This window comes from Plecotus auritus (assembly GCF_963455305.1).
Source record: "Plecotus auritus genome assembly, chromosome: 7".
Lineage (NCBI taxonomy): Eukaryota > Metazoa > Chordata > Mammalia > Chiroptera > Vespertilionidae > Plecotus > Plecotus auritus.
Genome location: NC_137774.1, coordinates 73,444,865 through 73,457,904, shown reverse-complemented (window position 1 = coordinate 73,457,904; position 13,040 = coordinate 73,444,865). Strand labels below are relative to the sequence as shown.

General features: G+C 52.6%; 1 protein-coding gene and 1 pseudogene across 2 annotated transcripts in view; both read right to left on the bottom strand.

The window, feature by feature from the left end:
• Positions 1–4,400: 4,400 nt before the first annotated feature.
• LOC308254970 (small ribosomal subunit protein uS19-like) lies at positions 4,401–5,959 on the bottom strand (annotated as a pseudogene). The gene has a single exon. The product of its transcript is annotated as a small ribosomal subunit protein uS19-like (transcript).
• A 2,219-nt stretch (positions 5,960–8,178) lies between these two features.
• The window catches only part of LOC308254967 (uncharacterized protein C16orf96), a 67,110-nt gene continuing 62,248 nt past the window's right edge, over positions 8,179–13,040 (bottom strand). The window contains exons 15-16 of the mRNA XM_080681635.1: positions 9,018–9,080; positions 8,179–8,292 (exon numbers count right to left, since the gene is read on the bottom strand). Coding sequence (XP_080537761.1) covers positions 9,041–9,080 — 40 coding nt within the window. The 3' untranslated portion in view covers positions 8,179–8,292; positions 9,018–9,040. The remainder of the gene's footprint in view (positions 8,293–9,017; positions 9,081–13,040) is intronic.

Below are 13,040 nucleotides of genomic sequence, written 5' to 3'. Positions count from 1 at the left end.
CAGAGTCCATCCAGGGCTCAAACCATTGGTCAATAAGGAGACAGGCCACTCTGGGCCAACAGGCAGTGGATCTGGGCTGCTTCTGAACTGGCTGGGCAGGTACCTACTCTAGCCCCAAGGAAAAGCCAGATGCTCCACACTGCCCCGGGCTACCCACACTGCGGGTAGGGTGCCTGGGGCCTTCTGCAGTTCCTCACTAGCAGACCTCACTCCCTAATCGGGGAGCAGCCCCGTACCCAGCCCCGTCTGGGCACCTCAGTCCTACGTGGATTGTGCCTGGGTTGGAGAGTTGCTTCTGTTTCTGAAGGCCTTCTGGATAGGCCTTGGCACCACCATTAGTCCTCTTGTTCCCAGGGATGGGGCTGTGCTTCCGAACAAGGATGCCACTACCCAGCTTTGTCTCCACCCACTCATTCTGGATAGGCTCTTGACGAAGCCCACCTGGGATGACTGTTTACTCTGGTTGTCACTGAAGGCCGACCTCTGGGCCCCCACTTGAGCGGTTGCTTACATTCCGAAGTGTGTCCTCACCTTGAAACCCACTTTCCAACAGCCTCTCAGTTCCAGAGAGGACACAGCTCTGCATGAGGAGCAGCTTCTTTTGGATGGAAGAAAATTCTCAGGAAATTGGCACCTCCCCTTTTCAAGTGGTAGGAAAATGCTTTGTAGAGGCAAGCATTTTTGGGTTATCAGCTGTGTGGGGTGAGCAAGCCTGGGCTCTCGCAGCAAGCTAATTAACTGGGGTGGCTGTATGTTATGGAACAATAGGAGATGGTGCACCATCTAGAATTTGCCGTCCTGCAGAAAACAAGGCCCGACCCCAGGCAGGCCTCTGTGTGATCTGTATGTGAACCACACCCTCACTGCTCAAAGTGGTCCTCAGACTAGCAGTATCACCTGGGGCTTGTTAGAGATCAGACCTCAGGGCCCAGTTTGAAAAATGTCGCCGGTAAGTGCTGGTCTGTTGGAGGTAAGGCCCATTTTTGTTTCTGGGGGCCATGTGGGCTGAGCCTGGAGGTCCCAGGGGGTCACATTAGGCTAGAAGGGATTTGTGGTTCCTATAGACATTGGTGCTGGATCACTCTACCATGTGGGCATCCTGTGCACTGTGGGATGTTGGCCAGCGTCCTAGTCCCTATCAGGGTGGGCAAACTTTTTTTTTTTTTTTAATAATTTTTTTCCTTGTTACAATTTTTTTTTAAAATATATTTTATTGATATTTCACAGAGAGGAAGGGAGAGGGATAGATAGCTAGAAACATCGATGAGAGAGAAGCATCGATCAGCTGCCTCCTGCACACCCCCTACTGGGGATGTGCTCGCAACCAAGGTACATGCCCTTGACCGGAATCGAACCCGGGACCTTTCAGTCCGCAGGCCGACGCTCTATCCACTGAGCCAAACCGGTTTCAGCAAGGGTGGGCAAACTTTTTGACTCGAGGGCCACAATGAGTTCTTAAACTGGACCAGAGGGCCGGAACAAAAGCATGGATGGAGTGTTTGTGTGAACCAATATAAATTCAAAGTAAAGGAGCGGAGGGGAGAGCAAGAGAACCGGATAGAACAGCCGGATCCGGCCCGCGGGCCGTAGTTTGCCCAAGGCTGCAGTAAATGCTAGTAGCACCCCCAGGTATGACAACCAAACTGTCTATAGATATGGCGAAATGTTCCCTAGGGGCAAAATCTTCCCCTTCCTCAAGGAGAGTCCATGCTCAAGGCTGGTCCATGGCTGGCTATACAGCAGAGCCTCCTGGGGGCTCTAAAAAGACAAGCACCCCCAGATTTCTGGGCCCAGTGTCAGAATTCCTGGGGTGGGGGTGGCCCTGACAGTATAGTTCTATTTATTTATTTTTAATATGTTTTTATTGATTAGAGAGGAAGGGAGAGGGATAGAAACATCGATCAGCTGCCTCCTGCATACCCTTCTCTGGGGATCGAGCCTGCAACCCAGGCATGTACCCTGACTGGGAATAGAACTGCCACCTCTTGTTTCATAGGTTGATGCTCAACCACTGAGCCATGCTGGCCGGGCCCGACAGTATAGTTTTAAACACTCCCAGAATATTGTTGATTGACTTACGAACAAATTAAAAGTCATTCAATTGCCCTAGCCCAGTGGTCGGCAAACGGCGGCTCGTGAGCCACATGTGGCTCTTTGGCCCCTTGAGTGTGTGGCTCTTCTACAAAATACCATGGCCTGGGCAAGTCTATTTTGAAGAAGTGGCGTTAGAAGAAGTTTAAGTTTAAAAAATTGGGCTCTCAAAAGAAATTTCAATCATTGTACTGTTGATATTTGACTGTTGACTAATGAGTTTGCCGACCACTGCCCTAGCTGGTTTGGCTCAGTGGATAGAGCGTCGGTCTGCGGACTGAAGGGTCCCAGGTTTGATTCCAGCCAAGGGCACATGACATGCCCAGGTTGCGGGCTCAGTCCCCAGTGCGGGGGTTGGGGGTGAGGGTGGGGCCGTGCAGGAGATAGCTGATCAATGATTCTCTCCCATCATTGATGTTTCTATTTCTCTCTCCCTCTCCCTTTCCCTCTCTAAAATCAATAAAAATATATTTTTAAAAAATTCCTTGAGCTATTAATGAGAAAGTTAAAAAAAATAAAAACCATTAAATTGCTCACTTTAAAAGATGGGCATTGTAGCATGTTAATTACATCAAAGCTGTTTTTAAAAGTAAAATAGCTCCCAAGTGCTTCCCACCCAGCATATACCTTTCCCAGCCCCCAAACTTAAAAAGCATAAGGGTTCCTTGGGTGCTTGAGGCAACCTTTCTGGAAGAGGGCCTAGTGATACAATTTTTAAAAAGTGCACCAGGCAAGGTGGGACCCAGAGCAGGAGGAAGCAGAGGGCAGGGCTGGAGCTGGGGACTCAGGTACTTTGCAGCAATTCAGAGTGGCCCTGTCAGGTGTGCCTGGAGACCCCTGGCTAAGCATCTCCAGGCAAGGTTATGGCTGCAGAAGTGAGCTGGCCAAACTCAAGGGGACCCAGAGGTGGGCCTATGCAGATGCCACAAGCCCTCAAACAATGTGACACGGAGAACCAGGAAACTTAACTTCCCCAAGCCTGGAAGCTCAGGAGTAAAACTGAAGGCATCAGTAACCATCTATTACGTATTCAAGTGTAAACAGACTAAAAAGTAAAGGTGCTGGTATACGAATGGAACAGATATTTACAGCCAGGTTCAGCTGAATCTCAGGTGACTCTCAGGCACCTCCTGGGAAAATTGGCCTTGTCACCTCAAAGTCCACCCTCTTCTTGGCTTGGTCACCTACATGACCACCAGACTTGAGCTTCAAATGACTGTTTCCAAAATTCCACTTTAACGACACCATTTGCATCCATGAAGTTGCTTAAAGGAATGTGATTTGAGCTCTATCTCATTTCTGATCTGATCTGCCATTAAAAGTGGGGGGCATGGTTGTCTTAGGGGGTTGCAAACTCACAGTCCCATAAGTGTGCTGTTTGGCTTGCATAGTGTGTTTTTTTTTTTGTCTGCCAACATTTTCAAATGAGGATAGTTTACATGAAATCCTCACTTCTGTCTTATCTTGGAAATTTGTAACATTGAAGTTCCCTCATGGCCACAGCTGGCTGAAGGGGACCATCACAGTGAGGACACAGCCAGCCTGCCCTTGACCAGCCAGCCACTCCACTGGCCACCAGAATGTGTGTGTGTGGCAACTCCTGTCTTGTCTTGGAATCAGGTGGAGGAATCTCTGAAAGGGATCTCGCTTTCCCGGGAGGAGCTTTGGATGTAAATCCCTGCTCTGTGGAGTGGGGGTGGGAGGGCATCTGGCGGGTGAGTGGTGACTCTAAAATGCTTTCTGTGGGCAGGCAGGGCTCCTTCACACAGCTTTAAAGAGAGAAGGGCTTGTTCCCCTGCAATATTCTCTGGACGACAAGGGTGCTCCCAGGGCTGCTGAGGGTCCCCAGGGTCTTTCTAGGGTTTGCTGAGAACACATTGTGCCTCAGAAGAAAACCATGCTGTCCCTAAGGCTGGCCCCCAAACCCAGTGGGCAGGGCTGCTGGGACCAGAGATCTCTGAGGGGCTTTTCATAGCAGGACTCATTTGAGGACAGATTGGCTTTGACACCAGTTGCTTCCCAGTGTCAGTGTTGGGGAAGCTGCCTGGGTTGGGCCAAAAGGAGATATTTTGAGGCAAGGCGTCTCCAATTTCTACATTTGGAAAGGTCTCTGGTTGCTTAAGCACAGCTTATGATTGGGCAATATACGTATTTCAAATGAGCCTTAAAAGAATACCACTCTTTTAGGGGTGGGGGTGCTATGTCCTCTTCCAGGGCGGCCGAGGCCTCATCAATGGCACAGTATGAGGTGCTGGGAGCCTGTCAGCAGAGTTCTGCTCTGCTTTCTGGGGCCATTTCTTTTCTTTTTTTTGAGGTAAGTCTGCATTTTATTAACTACTTGAGAGGGATGAAGCGGGAGGAGTGGGTGGCTCCATTGCCAGGCCTGCTGTGCTTCACTGGCTTGTAGGTGATGGAGAACTCACCCAGGTAGTGGCCAATCATCTCAGGCTTGATTTCCACCTGATTGAAGGTCTTGCCATTGTAGACGCCCACCATGCTGCCCACCCTCTCCGGCAGGATAATCATGTCCCGCAGGTGTGTCTTCACCACCTCTGGCTTCTCCATGGGCGGCGCCTCCTTTTTGGCCTTGTGCAGGTGCTTCAGAAGCGAGTGCTGCTTCCTTCGCAGGCCCCGGTTTAGCCGCCGTCGCTGCCGGGCACTGTACAGCTGCATCAACTGCTCATAAGACATGCAAGCAGTTGATGGAGATCCACGCCACGGTAGGTGAACTTGCGGAAGGTCCGCTGCTTCTTCTGCTCCACTTCCGCCATCTTGTCTGTTCCTCAGTCTGGGGCCATTTCTTATCTGGGGAATAACAGCTGCTAATACTGGTGGGGACATTTTCTATGGATCCTGGTGAAGCCATGAGCAAGAGGAGGAAGGAGGGAAGCCCTTCTCTGGCAATTGTATGGGGGTTTGGGGGCTCTTGGCCTAAATCCATGCAAAGCGGTGAAGCCAGCCAAGATGACGGTGATGGGGACCAGCGTGGGCTGCTTTCAGAGTCCCTGCACAGAAGGCACTGCCTCTGCCACCTCTGGCAGCCTGTTTTCGGGTACTGGGGTGCTTTTCCCATGCAGGTCAACTTGTGTGGAACACACGTTTGCTGTCGATACTGTTTATACCTTAGAGTTAATGAGTTCATGGTCATTGAAAAGGAGAAAATGTTTAGTGACCCTTTAACTTGCATCGGTGGGTTGTGGGACTGGGTTTGGGGGTGCAGGGTGGTCACACAGCATCTCCATTCTGGCAGCACCTCAAGGCATGATCCTCTGCTTGGCAAGAGGCATTTCCTTCCCTTCCTGCAGGCTCATTCATGCAGCCCTACATACCTGACCACCCATATGACCAATTTATCTGTCTTAAAACTGAAAGTTCTAGAGCCCGCTCCCCTCATTCTCAGGCAGACTAGGACAGTTGGGTCACCCTACTCCCTGTCCAGCCTGGCTTCTGTCCTACCACTGTGTCCCAGGCTGGGGCTGTGGTCCCCTTTGCAGAGGAGGAATCTGGACCTAGGGCCCTCCGAAATCCCCATTCTGCTGACTCCACCCCTTGTTCTGTCCACTCCCCAAGTGCCTTCCCCTGCTGGGGTGGGGTGGGCCACCCTACTGAGGCAGCTGCCATGGCAGTGGGCACAGCACCTCCCCTCCAGTTTTCAAGGCCTTCAGGTCCCACCCCGTGGGGCTGGGATCAGGGAGGGGGAGTACTACAAGAATTCTGCCTGCATCCCACCCCATGGGGGAGAGGACTGTCATCTTTCAGGATTGCTCCTGGCTGGCTGCCTTTGGGACTGCGGTTTCCCACATTCCAGAGCATTGAGGGGTCTGTCAGAATGCAAACGGTTATACAGTGATTCCTGGGCCTCACTCCACTCCCTCGGCTACAGGAACCAAGTCGAGCACTGATTCTGAGAAATGGCTGAGAAGGCAGCTTTGAGGGGCTGAATGGAGATTGGGATGAGGGGCAGGGAGTGGCGAGCCCAGGTGCCTGTGGGTGCCCTCATGTCAGGGTGTCAGGGGACAAGGCTGGCAGGCCCTCTTACCTGTGTACAGCATCCAAGAAGGATGGCCTCGTGGGTGGGGGCTGGAGAGCTGAGGCCTCACTGTTACTCTGGGCAAGTCACACCAGTGTCCCTGCCCACAGACCCCTGATCTGTCCACCATACAGGCCTGGGGCAGCTCAGGGCACTTTGCCACAGTGGGAAGTATGACGGAGGAGGGATTGTTGGTTGCAATTCTCTGCTGAGGGTCAGCCACAGTGGTTCCAGTGGCTCTGGGAGGCTGACCCTGGCATGTGGCCAAGGAGGGACCAGCAGGTTCACACACTCATGTGGGACAGGCAAAGCCACCCTCCACAAAGGACACTGGGTCAGTCACCCTCATCCACAGTCAGAAAAGTGAAAGGTGAAAGATTTTATTCTGGGGAGGAGTTGCCAAAAATACTCATCTGTGATATGGGGGTGGGTGGGGATGGAGGCTGGGGCTTCAGCGCCAGTGTCTGCCCAGGCGGCATAGACCTGGGTCAGGAAGAGCTTGGCCCCATTTGGACACAGTCCTTGGAGAGAGAAAAGAGAAGTCAGGGCTGGGAGTGGTCACCAGTAAGGAGCTGGGGGGCATTAGGAAGGGGCAGGCACATAGTGTCCCTGGACTCCAATGGCCACCAGGTCTAGGGAACTCACCATGACAGTTCCCTGGCAGAGCCTTGAGCCCTCCAGTCCCCCCACCAGGGGAGGCTCCCCCCGCCCCCAACAGCTCAACCGCGCCCCCCCCATCTCACTCCCAGGGGCCTCTAGTGGATGGTGGTGGGGGGTGGTCCTGGTCTGATACTACACAGAGGGAACACTTTTTCAGCCTGTGAAATGTGATGGAGTATCAGAAGTACACAAAGGGCAGAGCACAACTGGACAAGTGAGGGAGTGAAAGCCCAGAGGGAGAAGGGAGGGAGGGATAAGCCACCCAAGGGAAGAAATCAAGCCAGGTGTGGACTGCAGGCCCACAGGCAGGCATGAGCTCAGCTCTGCGACCCGACGAGGGCCACTAAACTGCCAGCTCAGAATGTTCTGACCTCCCAGTTTGCTCTGTTCCACCAAGCGCATGGGCAGTTAGCATGGGAACCAGACTCGCCTCGCAGGTGTGCAGGACTCAGCCCTGGATGGGACAGAGCAATCCTGGACTAATCCAGGGGCATCGCTCCAAGTCCCTCAGGGATTTGCCAGAAGTAAATACAGATAACCAATTTCTTTAAACATTCACTTCATAAAGTAAGTACTGGTGGAAATAATCAATACACATTTTTTAAAAATGCATGCAGTAACCTTTGGTTCCCATGAGAAAATCAGTCCTGGTAGAAATGATGGCCCCCAAAGAAAATGGACAGTGGCTGGAATTGGAACTGATACTGATGAAATCATTTCAGCAAAGTAGAAAGGAAAGTGTTTTTAAACCACTTTAACTGTGCTATACTGAAAATTGGTCAAGGAGCCCTGACCAGTGTTTCTCAGTGGTTAGAGTGTTGGCCCGAGCACAAAAGAGTTATGGGTTCAATTTCTGGTCAAGGGCATGTACCTGGGTTGCAGGTATCATCCTCGTCCTGGTGGAGTTGCATGTGAGAGACAACTAATCAATGTGCCTCCCTCACATCGATGTTTCTCCCTCTCCCCCGCTCCCCACACACTCTCTCTAAAAATCAATGGAAAAATAGCTTTAGGTGAGGATTAGCAGAAAAATAATTGGTTAAGCCTTAGGGATTAGATTGGCTTAGTGGAAAATTCAATCTAGAAAGCTGTGCTCTTCATGTAACGTAGGCTAAGAAGGATTGTGTTATATTTATATGCAGAGTGATAACAGCCACTAGGTCACAATGAATCCCTTCTGGAGACCCCCTCCCCTATGTCCAGGGCCCCTGCACATTCCCCAGGCCAGGCTCAGGGCCTGGTCTTGGCTGGCAGGAGGAGTGGAAGGGATGGTGAGGAAACAGGGTACAGGGCTCACGGATGGTTGGGCTCCTAGGCGGGCTGCGTGCTGGCTCGGGACTAGAGGCGCTGAGGCCTTGGATGCCTGGTGGACCCTGAGGCCTGCTGGGGGTCCTGCAGGTTTGGCATCAGCGGAGGCAGCAATGGCAAGGGTGGCAGAGATGGAGTCTGAGCTGGTGTCGTTGAGTGGGGGCCTGAAGTCTCTGAGCGGATGCTGGCACTGGAGCGCAGGGCTGGGAGGGACAAGAGAGACCCGTGATTTGTCCTAAGAACATTCTGGGTAGAGGCTGGCCTAAGGAGCAGAGAAACCCTAAGCTGGAAGTGCTTCATCATGGCTCATCCAGTCGCAAGCACCCTAAACCTCCGGGGTGAAGGGTGACCCAAGATAAAGCACACCAGGAGTGGAGCAGGGCACCTGGAGGAGTCCTGGATCTGGCATTCCTCAGCCCAGGGTCGCTATGCCTCAACTCCCCCTCCTTCAAATGGACTGGCAGTGCCCACCTGCCCAGCTGGGATAAGGGCAGACCAGAAGGGAGAAAGTGCTTTGTCCACTGTAAAGTATCCACAAATGCCTGGTACAGGGCGATATGAATCAGGGGAGCTCAGTTCCCCAGCCTGGTCAAGGAGCCTTGACTGGGAGAGGGCGGGGGTCATGCCCTGATACAGCTCACAGGGCTCCAGCAGAGAAACACTGGAGAACGAACGGGCTCCCTTATCCCACCTTTGCAGCCAACTGGCCACTTGGGAAAAGACAGCCGGCCTAGGTGCCCAGGCCAGGAAGCCAGACTAAAGGGTGAAGCAGGAGCCCAGAATGGGAGCTGGGAGCTGGGTGCTGGGTGGGGGCCACTCCAGAGCATGTGAGAGATGTACAAGGTAGGGCAGGACAGCCCCAGTCTGGGACTGAGGGACCCAACCAGAATCCCAGTTGGGCCAGCAACTTGGGAGAACAGGTACTCACGGGGGCAGATGACACCAAAGCGCTCATATAGGTTTCGAGTCGGGGGATGTGGAACCTTTACAGCTTAGTGGAAAAGAGGGGAAGAGACAGGAATGGGTGGCGGCTCTTCCAGAGATCTGCCCCCCACCTCCCTGGAGCCCCCATCCTGTCCTCTAGCTCCTGCAAAGGCCTTTTCAGTCTGGTGTGACTGCCATTTCCCAGACCCCCCCCCCCCCGTGAATACACCTGACCTCCCCCCCCACCCCCCGCCATTTGTGTATGGAAGGACCATCCCTCCCCACCTTCTTGAGCTTCTTAAATCTAAGGTATCAGAAAAAGGCTTTTTGAAAGTAATTCAAGGCCCGGGAGGGGACATTAAGATACAGGTGAAATGTTGGCAGGACTACTTACAGGTTAGATGTCTGGCAGTTCTTTAGATCTTCCCACTCCACTGAGGGCCAGACCATCATACTGCCCCCACCCCCATCTTCCTGTCTTTCATCTCGTGTGTGCATTTTTTTTCACATAACATAAAATTAACCATTTAAGGGGAACAATTCGGTGGCATTAAGTTCATTCACAAGGTTGTGCAATCATCATTCTCCATCTAGTTCCAGAACATTTAATTACCCCAAAAGGAAACCCCATACTCATGAGGCAATCATCCCCTATTCTCCCCTCTTCTCCAGCCCCTAGCAACTGCTAATCTGCCTTCTGTTGCTGTGATTTGTCTGTGCTGGACGTTCCATAAAAGAGGGATTATACAATATGTGGTCTTTTGGGTTGGTTCCATCCTCCACTTTTGAACTCAAGAACCACCATGACTAGCCATCCAGAATCCAGACCAAAAGCCGCTGCAGAAGAGGACATGGGAATATGCCGTAAAAGAGGCCATGAGAGCGAAGATGGAGGGATGAAGAGGAGAGGGGAGGTCCAGTAGGCAGCCAAGCAGGGCACAGGCAACAGTTACGGGGCACCAAGCTCCTTCCTGTGCGGGACACCAATTGTTCCTTCTGCCTGAACAGCTATGTCCTGACAATTCCTGCCTCAAATGTCCCTTCCCAGAGAGTCCTTTAGACACCCACTCAACAGGGACCTCTCCCTGGTCATTCTTCCCCCCATTCCCGTGTTCATCTAATTTACTCACTGACTTATGACTTATTCATTTACATTTCACCATCCCTCATGGAGTAAAAACTCTAAGGGAGCAGTCACTTTATTTTGATTACACTGAGTTTCCCCAGCGGCTTCTGAAACACACCTGACACTGAAGGCTTTGCAATGACCTGGGCCATGTGGCAGCAGGAGGTGCCACACATATCTCCTTGAAGAAAGAACTTGGTGTTCAGCTGCAGGAAGCACAGCAGTGAACAGCCTCCACCTGTTAGCACCTTGGAGTCTGTTAGCACCTCAGGGTTTGTTAGTACCCGGGGTGGGGTCTGTTAGCAGCTCAGTTTGTTAGCAGCTGGGAGTCTGTTATCCCTTCAGGGTCTGTTAGCACTTCCAATCAACGAAGGGAGCACAGGGCCTGGCCATCTGCTGGGCTGTCTGCTCAGAAGCTCCCCACTGGGTTGGCCTGGACCTCATCAAGTCTGTGCACGGTCTGAGGGTCTCTTCCTGCTCCCTTCCTTTCCTTCTTCCTCTGTTAATGCCCTTCCCTTCCAAACCTCTTGTATTCCTAACTGTTGCAGAGCCTACAACCTCAAGGACCCAATTGGCACCACCTTGATTCCCCATGAGCCTCTGGGATCCATAGTTTGGGTCATGTCCCTTGAACCTGAGTTAAGAACCACCACCTGTGTGCTTGATGGGTTCTTGCAAAAGAGAAAATGCCTGGCTGAGGGGTGCTCCCTGGTCCCCACTCTGATTCCCAGTTGGCACCTGTATCCCTCCACGAGTCAGAGATGGGACCTGCCAACTAGCCGACCAATAAGACTGTCAAATTGCTTCCTTTCAAGGTAAAGGATATGGACCCAGGGTACAGGTTCCAAATGGAGACACAGCGAGGCCAGGGAGCCCAGCTGCTGACCCAGCACTGTCCTTGACGTCCCCCGCAACCTTAGACTCTACATGTCCAGACCCGAACTCACCACCTGACCCCAACATCCATCCGCTCCTGCTGGGCTCTTCTCTGAGCTTTCCCACCTCTGCATAAGCCAGGAGACTCCCAATGGGAGGGAACACTGAGCCCTGGCAAATAGGAAAGGTTCTCCAGGGGTTCCAGGCTGAGCACAGTGTGGGCAGAGGCCAAAGGCAAGAATAGCTTGGCTTATAAGAGAGAACAAGAGAACAGTTCCATGAGGTTGGATGGAGGGGACAGATAAGGCAAGGGGGCCAAGGGACCCTGAAGATCAGCCAAGGAGTCTGGACTCTGAGGACAATGCCCTCCTAGATGCCCATGTCCTAATCCCCAGAATCTATGAATACACCACCTTATATGGTAAAGGGGATTTACAGATGTGACTCAATTAAGAAATTTTGAGACATGGAGATGGTCCTAGATTACAGAGTCCTTATGAGGGAAGCTGGAGGGTCAGAGTCAGAGAAGGAGATGTGAGAATGGAAGCTAAAGTCAGAGTGATGCCCTCTGAAGATGGAAGGGGCCACGGAATGCAGGAGGCCTCTAGAAGGTAGAAACAGCAAGGAAACAGATTCTTCCCCAGAGCCTCAGAAGAAACCAGCCCTGCTGACAGCTCGATTTTAGCCCAGAAGACTCGTTTCAGATTTCTGACCTCAAGAACTAAGACAAAAATGTTGTTTTAAGCCACACAGTTTATGATAATTCGTTACAGTAGCCCCTCTGAACTGGGGAGGGGCCTGGCCAGAGATGTGTTTTAGGCAGTTCACCCAGAGCTGGTGGGGAAGGTGGAGGCTAGAGACAAGTCTCCTATTTCCTCAGTTCTACCTTCTGCCTCTGTGCCCCTGCCATCGCTTCTTCCCTGAGTCCTGCCCATGCTTAGCCTTCCATGGAGATTCTCTGAAAGTCCAGCCTACTGACTACCAGCCTCAGCATGCCCACCGCCCTCCTGCTGGGGCATCACTCACTGGGGATCAGATGTTCCTCTGCCCTGAGATCCTGACCACAGTACAGGCATCTGGAGACCACAGGCTGGCTGGATACCCCTCAGTACCCCTGTGGGGCTGACAGAGGCTGAATGCACAGCAGGATACAGTAGAAATGTTGGGATGAACAGATGAATGCATCTGTGACCAGGCTGGACCAGGGCAGGACTCACGCCAACTAGTTGAGTTTTGATAATAATTGTTTTGGATTAAAGTGTTCTCTTGAGGATAGAGAAACCAAGATGGCGGCATAGGTAAACACCTAAACTGCTGCCTCGCACAACAATTTCAAAACTACAACTAAAAGACAGAACGGACACCATCCAGAACCACAGGAAAGCTGGCTGAGTGAAAATTCTACAACTAGAAGGAAAGAGGAAAGCTCACAGAGAATTGGAGGTACGGCAAAGGGGCTTTGTGTGCACAGAGAGGAAGAGCGGCTGAGAGCCTGGCTGACTTTCTCTGGCGGAAGGGGGAAGGAAGCTTCCGACCGCACTGAACCCCAGTTCTGACAGCACTGAACCCCAGTTCCGGGCGAACCCCTGGGGACCCACGCTCTTACAGGGGGAGTCTGGACTCTCGGGGGGAGTCTGGACTCTCGGGCGGAGACTCGGGAGCCGGGGAAGGCGGAGGACTGAAAGTGCCCGCGCGCGCGCGCGCCAGTGAGCACAAAGGCTGCGGAAGTTGCCACAGGCTTTCCCTAGTGAAAGGGAGTCAGAGGCTCCTGACGGCACTGAGCCCCAGTTCTGACTGCAGTGAACCCCAGTTCCAGGCGAGCCCCTGGGGACCCACACTCTTGTGGGGGGAGTCTGGACTCTCGGGCGGAGACTCGGGAGCCGGGGAAGGCGGAGGACTGAAAGTGCCCGCGCACGTGCCAGTGCGCACAAAGGCTGCGGAAGTTGCCACAGGCTTTCCCTAGTGGAAGGGAGTCAGAGGATTCTGACTGCACTGAGCCCCGGTTCTGACTGCAGTGAACCCCAG